This window comes from Dendrobium catenatum, unplaced genomic scaffold, assembly GCF_001605985.2.
Source record: "Dendrobium catenatum unplaced genomic scaffold, ASM160598v2 fragScaff_scaffold_134, whole genome shotgun sequence".
NCBI lineage: Eukaryota > Viridiplantae > Streptophyta > Magnoliopsida > Asparagales > Orchidaceae > Dendrobium > Dendrobium catenatum.
In genome coordinates, this window is record NW_021318596.1 from 993,737 (window position 1) to 1,014,267 (window position 20,531).

Consider the following 20,531-nt stretch of genomic DNA (forward strand, 5'->3'; position numbering starts at 1 on the left):
CCTACAGACGAATTGCTGGTTCATTACAGTACCTTACTATTACCAGACCTGATATTGCCTATGCCACCAACATTGTTTGCCAGCATATGCATCAACCGTCTGGTCTGGATTTTACCACTCTCAAACGGTTACTACGCTACATTCAAGGTACCAGCCATTTTGGTCTTCCCATTATTCCAGGTAACCTTCGGCTTACCTCCTTTTCCGACTCCGATTGGGCGGCCGACCATCATGACCGGAAATCTATTTCCGGCTTTTGCACATTCCTCGGCAACTCTCTAGTTTCGTGGTGTGTCAAGAAGCAAGCAACTGTTGCCAAGTCCTCTACCGAAGCTGAGTATCGAGCCCTTGCATCTGCAACATCTGACATCATCTGGTTAAGGAGATTACTTACTGACTTTAATGTGCAACCACTCCTTCCTACTGTCCTCTCATGTGACAATACCTCAGCGCTTGCTTTAGCAAATAATATTTCATGCTCGCACAAAGCATATTGAAATCGACTATCATTTCATTCGAGACAGAATTCTCTCCAAAGAAATTGAAGTTCAACACATCAACTCCTTAGACCAACCCGCTGATATACTCACCAAACCCCTGTCTCTCTCTCGCTTCAAAGCACTCAGAGACAAACTTACAATTCAGTCATGTGACTCATAAGTTTGCGGGGGCATGTTAGCACTTAGTGAAATGTGCAGGCTCTTATAAAAGCAAGCCGACTTATCAAACCACTTCTCCACCTCGGCTTGCTCAGGCGATCATCACTGTTAGTGGCTTGCGCAGACAAAGCTGCCATCGCAGTCTGCGTTCTCTGATTCCTCTAACAAACTTTGATGCTTCTTCTTAGCATATATACCCATGTATCAAGCTGTTGAAGTTCATGGAATCGAATACTGCTTACAGCTTCACTCCTCAATATTTCCTCTCTGTTTTCTAACTCTTTCTTGCAGGTTATTTCAAAATAGGTTGGATTCAGATTGATTGGATTTAGGTAGAATTCAGGTTGACAGGTTTTGGGACGGATCAATTTTGGGTAACATCCAAACCTAACCCCCATTGGCCAATTTTGACACCCTCAGAGAGAGAGAGAGAGAAATCTTGTTTATTTTGTGTAAATTAGTATTGTCTATATTTCAAAAAATAAAATAATCTTCCCTCACTGTACTTGTTTGTGCCAAAAAATTTTATTTTAGATAAATCTTTGAAACCAAATTGGGAATTAAAGTATTCAACCTTTTTATTTTGTGTCATTGCACATTGAAAACTGAATATTGCATTATGCGGCCATAAAATCACAATATATTTGGGAAATTTTCTTTCTTTCTCTCATGCTTTGATATTTATAAAAATGAAGACAATTTAATGCAAACTATACGCTTTGGTTAAAGTAGCGGCAGGGAAATTCCAAATTTATTCGCCAATATAATGTGATGTTATCAAAATAATTTATTTTTTAAGAAACTATATTCGTATTTATTTTTATGAAACTATGTATTATTATTGGAAAATACTCTGCATCTCAACTTACATATCGAATATAATTTCTAGAATTATGAGACATTGGTAATAAAAAATCAACTTGATTAGATATGAATCCCAAAGTATGTGTGCATTAAAACTTTAAAAAGTTATTTCTAGACTATCCTGACTGAATAGAGCCTCACTCTCTACCTGAATGGATCATCATTGGATCATCGTCCCACCAAGTGATCATCATCATCGAACCAGTGGTTGAACACCATTTTTTGACCACAACCGAATTGTCATTGCCAATTCATCGTCGGAAAGCCAATGTTCAACTATGGTCCTTCATCCACTATTACCCAATTATGATCGTCCAACAATCGTCATTCTGACTACCGTGCTCTGATCACTATCGCCTAATTATAACACTCTAACCATCATTGCTCGACTAAATTTCTCTTATATATGTCGGCTAACTACAATCCTTTAACCATCGTTACCCAAAGGATCATACGACCATCATCACCTGAATATGAATCTCTAACCACCGTCTCCTAACAACAATCATCAGGCCTACAATCCTTTAACTATTGGTGTCTGGCTACACTGAGGCCTGTTGATTTCGTCACTTTCCATCACTAATATTGTCAGTGCATGTCATTGCTCATATGTTCAATGCACACCATCAACACTAACACCATAATGATTTATGTTGGACTTCTTGATCTATGATCTCCCCTACTCAAATGAGTTTGACCAAACAAATGAACAATCAATCTCTTAAAAATAGCTCCCATGTCATAAGGTACTCCTAACTTCTGCCACATAATTTCCTTGATGAAGGGCATCACTTATAATCGATAATCAATACAAGTTGAAACATTTAAATTGGGTCAGCTTTATGGTTTTTTCTTTTTTAGGATTTTTCATGTGAAAATTATGATGGTCAAGATTTTCATACAATGTTAAAACAATAAATCCTCTGATTCTACTGCCATAATTATTATAGTAATATTAATCCCATAAGATCATTATCTTATAAAAGAAAAATAAAATTTTAAAAACATCTGACATCTTACGAAAATATTTTGCATATTGAGTAATTTTTTAAGATAATTTTTTTCCTATTAAATCTATCAAAACCTTCAAAATTATGCTTTTTTTAATTTAATAAATACATTCACATACATTTAATATTTTTAATATGTTTCCCTAATTAAATATCCAAAAGCAAAGTTTGTTGGGGGGCTTCAGTCATATTTCTCATCAAAAATTTCTTTTATATTTAATTTTATTCGCTTCCATATTTTTAAAATTAAACCTAAGATCCAAATAAGTCATTGAAGAATAAGATAATTAATCATATCCATAGTAGCTCATCCATCTCTTTTAAAAAAATATTTTTTTAAATCATCTTCTAATTCAATTTGAGGAGGTTAAGAATTGATGACCTTAACAATTTTTTTTTTATCAATAATTTTCATAATAATAATTATCTTTTGCCCCTTTTTTCTTAAAAGAATGAATTAATTTCTGGTGGATATTTTCGTCAAAATTTTATTATAAATTAATTTTTTTTTGTAAAATTTTACAACTTTTTGACAAGAAATTTCGTCAGAAATACTTGACATTCCTGTAGTGACATTCTATTATTTGTGTTGCATCACTTAACGGTGACATCCTAATCTATCCTTATTAATTTTCATCACAATTAAATTAAATTATGGTAGGCATTTATGATGGCTCAATAATCATTAATCTCTTAAAATTATGAGATAGAAATATAAATTGGAAAGAATATTTAATAACTTACCATAATTCCCATCTATTCATTAAAAATATATTTTTGGTTGGATTATGAGTGAAGCAAAGCCAATTTCATTTGACTTTGGCTTATAGTATTTAATATCTATATAACAATCTTAATCATAAAAAAAAAAAAGTTTTAAAATTGTAATTTGTAATTGTCTTCTCTTACATATAAATTAATTAAGTTTTGTCATTAAAATTTAAAAGAGGGATTTACATATATATCATACAATTCTTTTATATTTACACATCTGACATTTAGATTTTTTGATATACATTTTTATAACACGTTAGCTTTTCAATCACATCAAAATATATACATAAAAATCTATATTTTATAAAAAAAAGGTAGTATTAATGATATTTTTATATGATTTAAGGATTTGGATGTTATATAAGTAAATATTAAAAATTGAAGGTTAGATATGCAAATACATTAAACATATGTGACATCTATGTAAATCTCCTCATTTAAAATCATTCATATTGAGATAGGTGGTTCATTGCCTTGAAATTGAGAGAGATTTGGACTAACTCCATCAACCATCTTATTTTTTAGTTTTAATTTATGTAAAATGAGTTTATATTGATTTTAAATTATATATTATTCATTATATGTATACATAACATATAAGATGAAATAAAAATTAATCCTGATATATTTAAAAAATAAAAAATATATAATACTCTGTATTAATTTGGTTTTAACAAAGAGTTTAAATATCTTATAATTTTTAGCATTTATTTTATCTTCCTATATAAATTTCATCTAAATATCTTTGATACAATTTTAGTTCATACAAATTTATATGAGAGGAAATATTTCCCATATTCATTTGCTAACATACATCACTGAATCAATGATGATGGCTTGAATTTAGAGCTCTTACTGCCATGGCAATGGGCTTCTTGCACAGCTAATCTACTTGCAAAACATGACTGACCAAAGCTCTAAGAATCCATTTTTCTCTTCATATCCTTTATTGCTTTTAGCCCAATCTCATACTGTTGTCTTGGTAACCTTCTGTGCACAGCAAATCTCTGTCCATTGTTGCAGTTTCTATTCCCCTTCTCATTTTTCTTCTCCTTTTCATCATTCCCACCATTTTCAGATACTACAGTGAACACAAAGGAGCCTATCATTCCATCATTCATGTCCAACAAAGGTTCCAGATTCTCAACAATGGTGGACATCTGAGGCCTTGACTTGGGGCTATGGCTTAGACACTGGTAAGCCATTGCCGCCGCCTTCTGTGCCGCTTTGGTTGAGTAAATCCCTTCAAGACTGGGATCCATGATTCGAGAAAGCTTCCTGGAATCGTTCAGGCAAGGCCGCGCCCACTCCACAAGGTTTTGCTCTCTGCTAGGCCTTTTCCTCTCCACTGATCTTCTTCCTGTTAATAGCTCTAGCAGTACAACTCCAAAGCTGTATACATCACTTTTTGTTGTGAGATGACCTGGACGACAATAGATTGGGGGAATATTTGTTAGACGAGTAAGAAGTAGAAATGATTACAAAGTGTTTGATGAAATGTACCAGTCATGATGTACTCTGGTGCAGCGTATCCCTGCGTTCCCATGACTCTTGTTGAGACATGAGTGTTGTCTCCTTCAGGACCATCTTTTGCGAGGCCGAAGTCTGAAAGTTTTGCTGTGTATTCCTGAGCATTAGAGTGGTCATGGTGAGTTGCTTCAAAGATGAAGTTGATAGAATTGTAAGCCAAGCCAGCTTGGGAGGAAGCTCGAACTCAGTTTGGTAAATGATTCTACTCTGATGAGGTAATAAGTCAAATTGGTGCCGTCTTAGGCTTTGTTTGGGGCGGCTTTTTTAATGTTATCTAAAACAATATTTTCTAGTTCAAGAAAAAATTATGCTAGAAAGCTATTTTAGAAAGCAGTAAAAAGGCGTCCCAAACGAAGCCTTAGACAGGGCTTGGCAGCTTGTAAGAATTTAGATTTCTAGTTCGCCTTCCTCTCTTGCTAATTTGTTCTTTTTTTTTCATTAATAATGATTTTTGCTTTGAGGTTTGGATTAATACATGCTGATAATTTTTCTATTCTTATAATTCATAAATATTCTTTTATTTTTCTGATATCTAATGATGTCTCAATAGTTTGTTTGTCTTACATGCACAGCATATGACTAAATGCTATATTTTAATCATACTTCTGCTAATTATGTTAGCTTGTCCTCTATCCAGTGCTTGCAAAGAAAAGAAGCATTACAGAATCCAATAAGATGTTAGAAGCTTTAAAATCTCTGTAAATCACTGGCTTCTCAGTGTCATGCAGAAAAGCCAGGCCCTTAGCAGCCCCCACAGCAATCTTCAGTCTTGTTGACCATGGTAAGCAAGGAAAGAGCTCTGTTCAGAAGGTTAAAAAAATTTATCTTAGCTCAACAAAATAACAGAACAAGTTTTAAGGATTGATTAAGACTTCGTTTGGGACAGCTTTCTTATTGCTTTTTAAAGCAACTTTTTAGTATAAAATTTTTTAATTTTGTACTACAAAGCAGCTTTAAGAAGAAGAAAAAAAGCCGTCCCAAACGAAGCCTAAATTAAACTTTGAGCCAAAATAACTTTCTAATAAGTTGTTGCTTTACAGGAACCTATAAGGTTTGGTTGATGAAAATATTTGGTGCAAAGGAAGACTATCCCTTTAATACAGTAAAAAAATTATGTTTAAGCAATTTAGTGAAAGTTTAGGAGATCAGAAAACGCACTTTGGAATAAGTGATTCTCTAAGTTACCCTTTGCTAGATATTCATACACCAGCAACCTGTGCTCATTCTCATAGCAATAGCCAATCAACTTGACAAGGTGTGGATGCCTCAATTTCCCCAAAAATATCACTTCAGCCTGTCACAAATAAGAAAAATTATTACGTGCTGTTTCGAATTTCTCCGGAGACCAATAAAAATGTGCCACATCCCCCAAAAAAATGTACGGCACTCGGTACTTGGTACCGCTCGGTTGTTTCAGGTAAGCTAATAGCATGCAAATTGAAGACCAGCTGGGAGCTCACCAGCCACTCCCTGTCTCCCTGCCCTCCGTCGAGGTCGAGGAGTTTCACCGCCACGGCCTGAGCCTCGATGCCCGGCCTTACCCTCTCATCCACAAACCCCTTGTACACAGGCCCAAAGCCACCTTCCCCAAGAAAATTGCTATTGGAGAATCCCCCTGTCACCATTTGAAGCTCTGCAAGGGTGAAAACATAGAGTTTGGATCCTGCAAGAGACATTGAGAGGTCTTCGAGAGAGAGCGCGAGCGATCTTCGAGTGCCATTTTCTGACGAAGACACTCTTTGAAGAGAACCTTGTTCTGATACCAATTTCTTCGAAAACAGATTAGAGTCGCCCGGGCTCCTGAAACAGCCACTGAAGAGAGTTCTCCATGAGCTCCCCTTCATAACGCAAACAGCCTCTTTGCAGAGGCAGGAATAAAGAGACCACCTACATCACCAGAGATCAGAGAAAGAATATGTGGTCATGTAGAAGATGAGCAGATATTTGAATTATGAGAGAATAAGGAAGAGAAGATTGGTGGATTTAAGAGGGAAGAAAGGTTGTATTGTTCATAGCTCACCAACTACTCTACCAAATATATAGAGGAAGATGACGAGGCTTCTTCTTATTACATGGAAGGCTTAAAGGCCGAAGGAAAAATTTTGTCTTTATTGATACTTGACTTTTCCTTACGGCAGTTGGCAATAGACAAGTTGGAAACTATAAAAGATTAGAAGATCTTGGTTGTCAGGGTCTTACCTACCAAAAAATAAAAGTTGTGGCCCCTTTGGGTTTTCTTCTTTTGGTCATTGAATCCGAGCCAAGACACAGTAAAGACGACATTTTTTTTTGAAATATTCTGTGCTGCTACTTTGAAGAAATCAGATTAAGAGCATCTCCAATCGAACGTCAAATATGTGTATGCTGTCATTCGGTCGCTCCAGCTGAACATCAAATCTTTCGCGACTTCAATATTGGCGTTGCACTGTTCACCTACGCGATTTTTCTGTCTCAACCGGATTTGCCGAAGAAACTTGCGAAAGAGGAGAAAGACGGTTACCTTCGCAGAAGTGCACAAAGTAGAGTTCGATTGGAGATGAATCATGACATTTCTGAGCTTTACTGTATTTCGGAGTGAAAAATGAGATTTTCGATTGGAGATGCTCTAAGCTGTCAATGCAGAATATCAGGTTGCTATTGATTTAATACTGAATAGTTCTGAATGATTGAAAGTTTTGATCAGAAGTACAGAACTGACAAGTTCTTTGGTGTTTGTTAAGGAAATTCTCTGTAATCATTAAATGATTTCTATACTATCTATCAAAGTAAACCATAGAGAAATAATAATCAAAGAAATAGACGTGCAACCATCATCAATCTGCTCTGGTGGTGCAACCCAGGACGCATTCCTGGCTGGAAAAGAGAAAAAGACAACTAATTTTTGGTGCAAAGATTAAGGAATTTTGTGATTTTATTCTTAAACAAATTCACCTAAGTTGTTTTTGGCCTAATTGCTTCTTTGATTCAATCTTTCTGTTATATTCATTCTATGTTGGAGTTTTTTTGATGAATTCATATTGATTAGTAAGCTGGTCAATCTAGTTGAGCCTTAAGAAGGGCTCGTTCTCGGCACTAAATTATCGCATGTTTGAATTTCGGGCTCAAGCTCGAATATGTTTGGCTCAAGCTTAACCGAGTTTTGATGTCGAGCTTCGAATTGAGCTCGAGCTAGCACAATTTTTTTAATTCATTTAAGGAGTTATGGAAAATACTAAACTTGACTAGCTAAATGGCTCAAAAAATTATAATTTATGTAATTTGATTTGTAAGAATTTATAAAGGGGCAAAGTTTATATGTATTTTTGTAGATTATGTCTAATCGAGAGAATTTTAGTAACCATTAATTGATTGCTCCATATAATAGGCAAAATAAATAAATAAATAAAATAATTAATAATATTAGCAAAAGTGCATCTGTCATAGGGGTGTTAATCAATAACCCGACCCATCAACCTGACTCGAAAATTCTGTTTAATAAATGGGGCAGGCTTGGTTTGACCTGGGAACATGTATTTGATCTGAAAATGAACCATTTAATATCATTTTTCTTTAATTTTTTTTATTTGTGGGTATAATATTTTCATTTTTTATTAAAAATTCTAAACTTTATACTTAATAAATTATTAAAAAAATTATTTTAACTGAAAACTTGTTAACGGAGCAGGTTTGGGTCATTCAAGTTTTTAGCAATTCGGGTTTATGTTTTTTATTTGTTTATTAAACTAATTTGGTTTGGGTTGATTTAATTTGGGTTGGAATCCAATTTAACCCATTAACCCATTTTGACACCCCTAAATAAGGGTTACAAACGAACCGAGCAGAGCCGAGTATGTGCGTGTTCATGTTTGAGTTTGTTTATTATCAGCTTGTTCAAGTTCGGTTGAAGTTTGATTTAAGTTCTTTTGTTTGAATTTAAGTTTGGTTCGTTTAAATTATCGGGTGTTCATGTTCGGTTCATGTCATGCTTATCGAGTTTTAAACAAACATGCCTTATTGAGCTATAAACGAGCTCTACTTCTAGTGTTCATTAACTTAACAAATGAGCCTTATCGAGCCTTCTAATAAACAATTACATCGAGCTTGTTTGTTAACATATCTAGCGAAATTTTTTAAACTATCAAACAAGCTCGTTCATAAATATATCTAATGAGTATTCTTTAGCTATCAAATGAGCTTGTTCATGAACATATCTAATTAGTTTTTTCAAGCTACCAAATGAGCTCATTCACGAACAAACGATCTATTATTTATCTTATATTTGTTCAAAGAGCGGGTTGTTCGTAATTTTAGGCGGATGCTGAAAGTAAAAATGAATTATTAAATTATTTTAAACGGGATTAGTAAAAATAAATTATTAAATTTACAAATATAATATTTAAAATTGTATTATAGTTTTAATCGAGCTTCTTTGTCGAGCTCTAATCGAGCTTCTTAACGAGCTTGTTCACGAGCATTAAACGATATAGTTCATGAACATTAACAAACAGAACACCAAGTTGTTCAAGCTCGTTTATTTAGCTATTGTGTATTTAACTATTTATCAAAAGTGTTCAAGCATGTTCATTTATCTTATAAAAAAAAAATGTTCGTTTATCTTATCAAACAAACATGAACAAGCTCTTATCAAGCCAAGCCACGAGTAGCTCGTCGAACGTTCGGTTCATTTGCAGCCCTACCCCTAATTCAATTATTTATTAAATATTATTTTGATGTCTAAAATAGGAGAAATTATTAATTGAATGATCTGTTACTTAACATAATTTAAATTTATATTAATCAATTTAGAGTAATAATACAAAGTAAAATATTTATTTAGCTGAATGAATTTTTGTGATTAAGACAAATATATGAGCTTCCAGAATCTCCTAGGCTCTTCTTGATACATATGTACTTGTTCCAAACTTCTTGTTGAAGTTGATTAATCAGATGTTTAAATGGGTATAATATTAGAGATGTACCTATGGGAATGTCATTATCATTCATTAATTTACAATTTTCAAACTTCATTGATTAGAGTTTCATTTGTGATAGCTTTCTCACTGCTTTCTACACTAATTTTTTAGCAGAAAAATTACTTAAAAGCAGTAAAGAAATAGTGGTCAAAAGCTGTTCCAAACGAAGCATACATTATATTATAATTTTTAATGTGAAATTTTTAAAAAAAAGTCTAATTTAATTGAAATTGTCCACAATGAAGTATTATTATACATATTAGGATAAAAAAACAGCTTACTTAATTTTCAAATGGAACTAAATCATCAATTATATGATAAATTTGAACACTAAGAAAATATAAAGGAAGATATAATGACATCAGTTTCATTTGGGACAACTTTTTTATTGCTTTCTAAAATAATTTTTCACTGCAAAAAAATTTTTGTACTAAGAAGTTATTTTAGAAAGCAGCAAGAAAGTCATCCCAAATGAAATCATAATTCTCAAAATGACAAATATGAAGTATTAAGATTCACACTGGCAATAGATTAATATCATTTGTGCTCATATTAGCAGTAGAATCATGCCAACAATGTCCAAACTGGTAATAGATTCACACCAATGATACCAACAAGTAGTCCAATTAATATTAAAAGAAAAAAAAATAAAAGGTTGACGAGCTATTTCCATTTTTCATTGCATAAAAAGAAGATAAAAGAGGAGTATGAGAGGGAAGGAAAGAAGAAGAGGAGAAAGGCAAGGAGAAGAAAGGTGGTAATAAAAAAAAATTGTTTTGTTTTATGCATCAGATTTTTTTTTTGTAAATTTCTAAGTTAAAGAAACTTTCTTGTGCAATTTAATATTCGAGCGGTGTACTAGAAATAGAAGTTTTGAGATAAAATATTATTTTGAAATACATTAATTTATAATTATATAGTTAAAATAGAAATTGTAAAGATCATAGTCGAGTGATAGTGGTTGAAAGGACCATAATCTGTGGGCGATAGAGCTCGTAGTTGGGTGAAGGTGATTGGAAGGACCGTAGTCGGGCAACGGAGGTCGGAAAGACCTTAGTTAGTTGAAGGTGGTTAGAAGGATAGTAATTGGACGATGGAGGTCGGAAGGACTATAGTCGGTGAGCGATGGTGGTTAGAAAGACTGTAGTCTTGCGATGGTGGTTAGAAGGACCATAGACAGTAGGCAACGATGGCCAGAAAGACAATAGTTAGAAAACAAAGGTCTTAAGAACTGTAGTCAGTGGGTACCGTAATTGGCAATAGTCAGAAAAATCGTTATCAGACTACGAAAGTCAAAAGAATCGTAGTCAGCGGGCGGCAGTGGTAAAAAAGATAATGGTTGGGTGGCAATGGTTGGAAGGATTGAAGTGGGATGACGGTGGTCGGGAGAAAATTCGACGACAATTGATGGTCGGGTGAAATTTTGGTGATAGTCAATTATCGGGCATACATCCGGCATCAGTTGGTGGCCAGATGAAAGTCCAACAATAATTGTTGTCCGAGAATAAGTCCTACAACAATTGGTCGTCATGCGGAAGTCCGACAACAGTTAGGGGTTGGGCGATGGTCTTGGAGGAGCTTGGTAGCAATAGAAATATCAAATTTCTCTTCCTCTCCTCCCCTCTCTCTTTTTTACTCACTCCTTTGTGAAGAATGAGGGGTCTATTTATAATTTTTTGGGAGTGGCATGACCAATAAATAAGAATAAGATCAAGGACACGTTGTGAGTGATTCAAATAGATGACCAATATTGATTCCCTTGATAATGGATTGTTTATCGAGTATTTAAGTGACTTAATGATGCCAGAATTCCTCGACCTTAGGATCGTTGGATTCGTCTTGTCGAGCTGCTCGATTCGACTATAAGAATGTCACGTTTGAAAATCATTTGATTGTCCGATTTATGCTTTGAACCTTCCAAATGCACTTTGGGTCATTGATTTGAAACCATTTGAGGTCAGATTTGAACAAATTTGGTGTTGTTGGGTTTTGTTTTTCGAGACACTCAGTTGGAGTATAAATTTGTTGAAATCAGAGTTCAAATGGTCTCAGATTTAATTTCAGAAATTTCTAATACGAATTGATCTCGATATTCGTGCTCTATCAGGAAATTTTTTTGATGATATATATATATGAACTCTCATATCACATACCATGCGATATGCATTACAAATTCGAAATCCAAAGAACTCTAATAGAGTATCAAAATCGAAACAAAATGAATTGAAGCATATCATTTACAAATTAATTACTTAAATATTTAGTTGAAAGTAACAATTTCTACAAATATTAATATAAAATTAATAAGGTCAAATATAACTTTACATTTACATTTAGAACGAGCATAAGTAAAAATATCATTTTTTTTTTTATAATATAGCTTTTTTCGGAATTAACCTCGCAAATAAGTGTATATAGAGTAAAATAAATATAATGCATTCAACGAAATAGTGATGGCAATAGTGGCTACAAGTGGCTGGTGGTGGTTGTAGATGACTGGCTGCGAAAAGTTGTGACGAGGGGAGGCCAACGACAGGCAAATGCATGTTATAGCCCATGACAGGGGTGGTGGGCAGCAGCGTGTTACGGGAGGTAGGTGACGACAATTGTAGCCGCAGGCATCATTCCATGGCAGGTGACAACAAATGACGGTAGTGGATGACTTTGATGACAGTTGATGGCAATCAGCAACGATTGATCTACTTTACACTATGATTAGTTGCAACCAAACAAACTCTTAATCTTCTAAATATAAGATTTTTTTTATATTCATAAAATATTTACAAGTTGAAGAATGAAATAGAGGTTCTCAAATGGTGAAATTGTTTGTGTAAGATAAATAAATTTAATACTGGATTCTCATAAATTGTCAATCCTCATGAATCGAACTATGAAGGCTTTTCAGTGCAAAGGCATCTAAGTAACTTTACTAATTTGGTCGAGTTTTTTTTTTTTTTTTTTTGCATTGTTAGGTGCAATGTATGGTCGAGTTTTGAATGTTCTATGTTGATGTAAAAGTTATGGTGAATAATTTTATTCTATTTGAATGAAGAAGAAAAATTCAATAATCATTTGGGATTATTTTTACTTTTGTTTTATGTTACTTACATTTCAATTTAAAAATAAAATATCTTTGATATTTTAAAAATAATTAATTAATTATTTAAAATGATATTTATTAGTTGCGATTATTGGTGGTTGCTAGTGGGCGACAATGGTTTCAGAGGCCAAAGGTAATAATTATTTGTGAAAATAATTAAAAAATTTAAATTTATTTTGAGTGTTTAAAAAATATAAATGAAAGTAATAATAATAAATACTAAATAAATCATTTCACATTTACCATAAAACTACTTCAAAATATTTGACCAAAGAGCAAAGAATCACATGTTCAAGTAGTTTCGTACCTCATCACTATAAAAAGTTGCAGCTGAAAATCCCTATTATTTACATAAGTTTCAAACTTAGGTTTAGGCTTAGTTTGGGACGGCTTTTTTATTGCTTTCTGAAACGGAGTTTTAGTACAAAAATAAAAAAATTTGTACTAAAACACCATTTTAGAAAGCAATAAAAAAGCCGTCCCAAACGAAGCCTTAGGCTTCGTTTGAGATGGCTTTTTTTTATTACATCTTAAAGCATTAATTTTGTACTGAAAAAAAAGTTGTTTTAAGAAGCAGAAAGAAAGCTATCTCAAATATAGTAGTTTTTAGCACAAAAATTTCTGACTCAAAAAATTTTTATACTAAAAAAATCACTTCATAAAATAATAAGTAAACTATCTCAAACGAAGCCTTAACAATGTCAAGCTAAGCTGCAATGGATGGAGATTGCTTGTTTCAGCTGCAAAGATCCAAATTCATTTCTGTCAAAAAATTAGCCGAATATTTCCACCCAACTGAAGTTTCAAACACAGGATATCCTTTGTCTATAAGACCTTTTTGACTAATGCTAGAAATCATATTATGAGAACATAAAGAATGCTATAAATTAACTAGAATGACACCCTTGCAACGACGTTGTATACAATGGGATCGCACAAAGTCTTCATCTTTTCTTTTTTGTTGGCCGGAAATCGGAAAAGGGACGTTTCGATCAATTAATACAAATTTATACACACATCACATACGTAAAACTAAGACCCAAACCTCTTAATTGTCAGCCAAAGCTCCCAACTAACAAAATCAAAAAGAGTTACGTGCCATCCCTATTATTTGAAATCCTGCATTTCCTTAGACATTTAAAAGGCATCAAGATGAGTGAGGAGAAATTATTTTGTGCGAACTTTGGACGCAACTGTATGTTCGGAGGCGAATCAAGTGCAACAACATCAACGACATCAAACCGCAGTATCTAACAAAAGGATGACATGACACATTATTGTTGGTCTCCAAACAACATTCCCTAATTTGGAGTGTTCCCAAACAAAAAAAGAGGAAAAAAATCATAGTAATCTAATATAAAACATAACATAATAAACTTTTGAAGATATAAAAATTAATATTATATAATGTGCTAAATTATATTAATTTTAATATACATAAATTAAAAAAATAATTTATTTTAATATATTTTACAACGAAATATTCTTACATTAATTTTTTTTTTCCAAAAGTGAAGCAGATGCTGCGCTCAAAGGCCTCGTCAATGAAAACAAGAAGCAACCTTTCTTGAAAAGACCAAAAGTTGCATAAAGCCACATCACTGACCACCGGGAAATTATTGGGATCGGACACCGGACACAATTTACCGTTCGATACTTCACAGTACTGAGTAATACTGAGTTCAATACTGTAAAGTACTGAGTTCGGTACTTCACAGTACCGAGCATTACCAATCTCGATACTGAATAGTACCGTTACTGTTTGGTGCTGCTCAATACCGAATAGAGGATAATGTGACACATTTTTATTGGAATCTAGACATTGTCCAACTCAATAATTTCCCATTACCAACAGATAGATCCTTTCCAAGTCATTCATGTCCGACTTAATAACTCATTGCAATATGTTGAGAATTTTGATTAGTAGTTAAATTAAAAAATAATTAATCTCAAATTAAATTCCATTTTTAATACTAATAAAAAAATTATGAGTATATTATTTTTCATCTCAAATAAAGCTCTCTCTCATCAAAAAAAGAGCAAGAATCTCTCTTCCTCTTCCAACATTCTTAAAATATATAAATTATTTTACATAAAACAACATCAACAATGTATAAGAATCCCAAAACCTGAAAGGCATACATTACAATACAAACCAAAATTTTCATAATCACAACTTTTTACTTAGCACAGGTCGTCAAAGAAATAAATAAATAAATAAATGTTAGTAAGACCGAAAGATTAAAAATTTTCTGAACTCGTGTAATGTCAAAATGCAAAACTGGCAAAAGACTTGGAAGGTTTTGTAGAACAGGAAAGCACAGAATATACAGGTCCCATTGCACCTCAGCTTTACACTCACAGAGTGATGGCCCTGCAGAGGAGAGCACACTCCAGTAATCTTTTTTTTTTCTCCTGCACACCAATCATGAGAAGTTTCTGATATCTTCCCACCTAATAGATAAGTGAAATAAGGATGAAAAATTATTCTGTGCGCCGTCTAGACGCGTCCGAAGGCGAATCCGGACGCGTCACGTTACCAGGGGCCCAATGCATCTGGTGACGTGGCGTGTCCGGATTTGCCTCCAGATGTGTTTGGACGCCACACAGAATAATCTCTCCAATAACACAAGAATACCACAACAGTCCACAATCCCAACAGCTTGAGGTAGTACTTTATACCTTCTAAGTAGATTTGTGCATGGATGTCAAAAAATAAATATACTACATTCTAGTAAGATACAAGGGGGTTCATCAAAGTGTTAAAACTTTACAAATGTTCAGATCTCTTATAATTTTATGAAGGTCTATGAATTACATGGGGGTGCGCATGAACCCTAGTAGATTTACCAAGTTTGTGTCATACTTTGCTAATTTTACTAGGGTTCTACCAAGTTGATGGGATCAAGATTCCAAATTGAATTCTTTTGAGTGGTTCAAACTTCAAAATTCTGAAAGCAGAAGATTTAAGAAATGATCTATAAGATGGTTGTGAGACCTGCAATGCTTTATGGTGCCAAATGTTGGCCATTAAAAGACAAGCATAATACTAAGTTAAACATTGCAGAGATGAGGATGCTTAGGTGGATGAGTGGCTTTACCCCTAGAGATAGGATACGAAATGAGCATATACGTAAAAGGTTGGAGTAGCTCCACTGGAAGATAAGATTAGAGAGAGTCGCCTTAGATGGTTTGGTCACATTAAATGGAGGCCTTCTGATGACCTGGTTAGGAAAGTTGAGGTATTAGATTTGACTTGTGTTAAGAAAGGTAGAGGTAGACTTAAAAAGAGTTGGTTAGAAAATATTAGAAATGATCTTTCTTTATTAGATTTAAATGAGAATTTGACTTTTAACAGGGCACAATGGCGAAAAAGGATTCACGTAGCCGACCCCACGTAGTGGGAGACAGGCTTGATGTTGTTGTTGTTGTTGTATAAGCTTTAAGAAATGAAAAAAAAAAAAAAAAAAAAAAGCTTTAAAAAAAAAAAAAAAAAAAAAAAAAAAAGAAAGAAAAATATTACAGGAAATATTCTCATGGCTGCACTGTCAACTGTAGCATGTTATTTACAGTTTTTCAAATCAGGTTATAAGAGCATAGTTGTTCCTAGCAAAGATGGACGGTAGTTACAACAAAACTATTGTAGATGGACGACAACTAGATGATGGTTACTAAAGGAGCAAGCTTCCACTACTAAATATTCTGAAAGTAACAAACTGAGCAAACCATCCACCGTTCAGGCTTAACAAACAGTTGTTATCCTAGCCTTACACGTGTACTAGCTTACTCTATATAAACCATGTACCTCACTGAACAGTAATGAAAACTTTTACATTAATATGAAACCTATGTGGTATCATAAAATTTCTGCATTGCTTCACTGATATTCTTGTGCATCTCTTGCTAAGCTGTCTTACATGTCTATTTCCATTGCTTCATAAAATAGAGGTTCCTCAAATCTTTATTAATTTCAAAACTTTTATTGAAAAACAATTATCTCACTCCATCAAATGCTTATGGACAGATGGCGGCAAGGAATTTCTAAATTCGACGCTAAAATAATTTCTCCAAGCAAATGACATTCACCACCAAATCTCTTGTACATGTACCCCAGAGCAAAACGACACTGCCGAATGCAAAAACAGGCACATCACCGAAACTACTCGAACCTTGCTCCACACGGCTAACCTTCCCTATCAATTTTGGCCCAACGCAGCTCTTACTGTCATTCATCTTATCAACTGCATGCCCTCTCCCACCACAGCCAACATATCTCCTCTTCAATTCTCTATAACAAAAAACCAAACTATTCACCTCTCAAAACTTTCGGGTGTGTGTGCTAACCCGGGTGGTGTGTGTGCTAACCCTGGTTACCCCCGGCTCAAAGGCATAATCTAGCACCTCGAGCTCCCAAATGTATTTTCTTGGGATACTCTGATTCCTGTAAGGGCTACAAATGTCTAATCTTATCCACAAATGAAATAATTATCTCACACCATGTTGTCTTGGATGAGCATACATGTCCATACAACTCATCCTCGCCTCCAACTCCTAAAAACCAGCCACCAACTTCTCAATATACCAACCCTTTTCTCCTAACTCCCAACCTCACATTCTCCCACAAATATCTCAGCTCCTACCTCTTCACCCTCGGCAACTCCACCAAACCACCACATTTCCCCCAACAATTTCCCAGTGTCATCCTCTACATCTGCTTCACTAGCATCTCCACAGCTTGCACAATCAACGCAAATTCCCCATCCCATGATAATCCGTCTACAAACTGGTTCCCTCAAACCTCGCACCCTACTCAACTTAATTCACACCCTCCAGCCTTCAGCCACACCACCAAATACCGATCCAACCACCTACTCAAAATCGGCTAAATACCAGCACCGGCAAGAGGCTATGGTTTTCGAATTCCTAGCCTTGCAAAAATAGAGAACATGGACCCTAGTCTCTCTCCCCCCCAAAGACAACATACTAAGGTTCAGATGTGCTTATCATTCCAAATACCACTCAAACGATACTCTAGCTCGCTATAAAGCCAGACTTGTAGCTCAAGGCCATCGTCAAGAATATGGTCTTGACTACAACGATACCTTCAGACCTGTAGCCAAAATGTCATCTATTCGAGTCCTCCTTACCGTAGCTCTCCATCATCACTGGCCTGTGCATCAACTAGATATTGCTAATGTATTCCTTCATAGAGATCTTAACAAACCATTTACATGTCCCAACCCCGTGGCTTCGAAGATACACTACATCCCAATCATGTATGTCTCCTCCACAGCTATCTACGGCTTCAAACAAACCCCCGTCAATGGTTCAGTACCTTCTCCAAATACCTCCAATCTCTTGGATTTACTCACAACAAGGCCGATCACTCTCTTCTCATTCTATCCAAAGATCACATAATATTATATTTCCTAATCCATGTCGACGACATTCTACTCACAGGAAACAATCCCACCACAATGCTTATAACTTTATCCAACAAATCAGTCACAAATTCACCATGAAATACCTTGGCACTTCTCACAATTTCCTTGGCATTAACGTACAAACAACCTCTCAAGCTTACTTTGTCTCTTAAACCGCCTATGCCACATCTATCATTCAATAGGCTAGCCTTCAAACATGTAATCCTCTCTCCAATCCAACTTCAACTAAACCAAACCTCCAACCCTTCTCCAATCTTTTTCTTCAAACTCCGCTCATCTATCGCCAACTCACAGGATCACTTCAATATCTCACAATAACCAGACCAGATACAACATATTCGGTTAACCTCCTATGCCAATTTACGCATGATCCACAGCCGGCCCACTTCTATCAGCTCAAGCGACTATTACGCTACATCAAAGGTACCTGCAGCTTCGGCTTACCCATATCATCCGGACCCCTACAACTTACTTCTCCCTCAGATGCCGACTGGGCTAGCAATCCAACCACCCAACGATCTACATCAGGTCACTATTGATTTCTAGGTAACACTCTCATCTCATGTTTTGTCAAGAAACAACATACAGTAGCACGATAATACACTGAGGCGGAATATAGAGCGCTTGCAGCTGCCCCAGCTGAAGTCTTATGGCTTCGACGTCTTCTGGCCGATTTTTGCATCTCCACCCCTCATCCAACGACCCTCTTCTGCGACAACATGTCAGTCATAGCATAACCGACTACAACACATCCTCTCATAACCGACTACAACACATCCTCTGATTACACTTATTACATTCCAATTAGCTTTAGCTGAACTTAACTTGCCACGAAAATTTATCATCCACCACGGTTGCCTTTGTGTTCTAGTTTGGTGCCTCACCGTTATATTGGATAGATTCTTATTATTACTGCCCTCATGTACAAACAACCTTGTCATCAAGCTGGAAATCCGAGTGAAAGGATTGCAAATCTTTTATAAGAACCCATGAGGCATCTTCAAACAATAATACTTCCCATTGGATTAAAAATTGTGTAGTTTGTTGCTTATTATGTAATACGAAAAACCAGTTAAGAATAGCCAATGGTTTCACCAATGGTTGACAACGCTCAACTTTCATGGCCATGTGGCTAGGTGCAAAATGGTTTAAGCCGTGAAACAAGAAAAATCAAGTGCATCTTTGTTGTCTTTGGTAACTAATGTAATATCCCTAACCGACAAGAAGATGAAGGGAAGGGGTCATTTTTGTCACTCGGTGCCCAAGAAGACAGAGAAGTCGATTCCACTCCATGATCAAAGACAACAAGGTGTGCGCCGCAAAAGGTCCAAGTCTGTTCAACCACAACAAATACAAAGGAGATTTGCACCTTAAAAATGTGAGAAAGAGGGGGCATCTAGGGAAAACTACTGATCAAGCCATTGAATGGAAATCAGCGGGCAAGCAGCCGAGAGAGAAAGAGAGAGAGATGCATGCATGAGGTCGGTGACGAGCAGGCTCAGGTGAAACATGCATGCTTAAGAGGATCATGAAAGCAAACTTGAGGTCTTGAGCGAGCGACTGAGAGAAGGAGATGCAATATGAGATATCAAGAGAGGAAGAAAATAGTGTCGAAGGAACATAGGTAAATAATTTTAGCAATTTTTCTATTGATCATTTAAATATTGTATTTTAGCTTTAAGCATACCAGTATATTGTGTTTAAAAAAAGAGCGAGAACAAATTTTATAATTATAGGAGATTTTGATTTCATAATTTGTATATTACAATTATAATTATTATAAGTAATGAAATAATTTTTAGAAGTAATTTAAATATTTAAAAAGAAAATTTTGAATTAATGAAAATTTTATAAAATAGAAAGTTAAGCACTTTTAATAGGCTAATTAAAGAGTGATATTGTCAAGATATATTTGTAGCTACATAATTAAGATAAAACAGCGTGTGGGCTCTTGGTTGGTATCATTTTAGGAGATTTTGATTCATAATTCTCTTGGTGAGTTTGTGTGGAATCCTTTAGAGAAAGGCAAAGAAATACCCAACAGTGTGTGGGCTCTTAGTTGGGAACAATTATTACGTCCTTTGACCGAATGGTTTTATAGGTTCGGCCACCAATAAATTCACGCCACGTAGCAGCCCGACGACCCGACCCAAACCCGCGATTTTTTGGATATTTGACGTTTATTTTTCGCTTAAATG

General features: G+C 35.0%; 2 protein-coding genes and 1 long non-coding RNA gene across 4 annotated transcripts in view; 1 reads left to right on the forward strand and 2 right to left on the reverse strand.

The window, feature by feature from the left end:
- Positions 1-3,996: 3,996 nt before the first annotated feature.
- Positions 3,997-7,725, reverse strand: LOC110095279 (serine/threonine-protein kinase RIPK). The gene is made up of 5 exons (XM_020820740.2): positions 6,298-7,725; positions 5,996-6,131; positions 5,500-5,636; positions 4,811-4,934; positions 3,997-4,730 (listed from the first exon to the last, which is right to left on the reverse strand). Exons 1-5 carry the CDS (start codon positions 6,679-6,681, stop codon positions 4,225-4,227), a joined length of 1,287 nt encoding a protein of 428 aa, XP_020676399.1. The 5' UTR covers positions 6,682-7,725; the 3' UTR covers positions 3,997-4,224.
- On the forward strand, positions 4,915-6,019 carry LOC114581131. Its single transcript, XR_003702959.1, has 3 exons — positions 4,915-5,052; positions 5,475-5,618; positions 5,878-6,019. It is a non-coding gene; the product is annotated as an uncharacterized LOC114581131 (long non-coding RNA).
- Positions 7,726-14,917: 7,192 nt separating the features above from the next.
- Positions 14,918-20,531, reverse strand: part of LOC110111402 (exportin-T) — a 52,640-nt gene continuing 47,026 nt past the window's right edge. For both annotated transcript variants that reach the window (XM_028700569.1, XM_028700568.1), the window contains one exon: positions 14,918-15,304. The gene's annotated coding sequence lies outside the window, so the exon portion shown is untranslated. The remainder of the gene's footprint in view (positions 15,305-20,531) is intronic.

Bases quoted from the DNA above. Each gene is read 5' to 3' on its own strand.
- LOC110095279 (XM_020820740.2), bottom strand. From the start codon at position 6,681: ATGAAGGGGAGCTCATGGAGAACTCTCTTCAGTGGCTGTTTCAGGAGC. The intron at 5,637-5,995 runs GTGCGTTTTCTG...CCTTCTGAACAG, and splicing joins AGAGAATCACTTATTCCAAA to AGCTCTTTCCTTGCTTACCA. The intron at 4,935-5,499 runs GTAATGCTTCTT...TCTAATGCTCAG, and splicing joins CTAACATCTTATTGGATTCT to GAATACACAGCAAAACTTTC.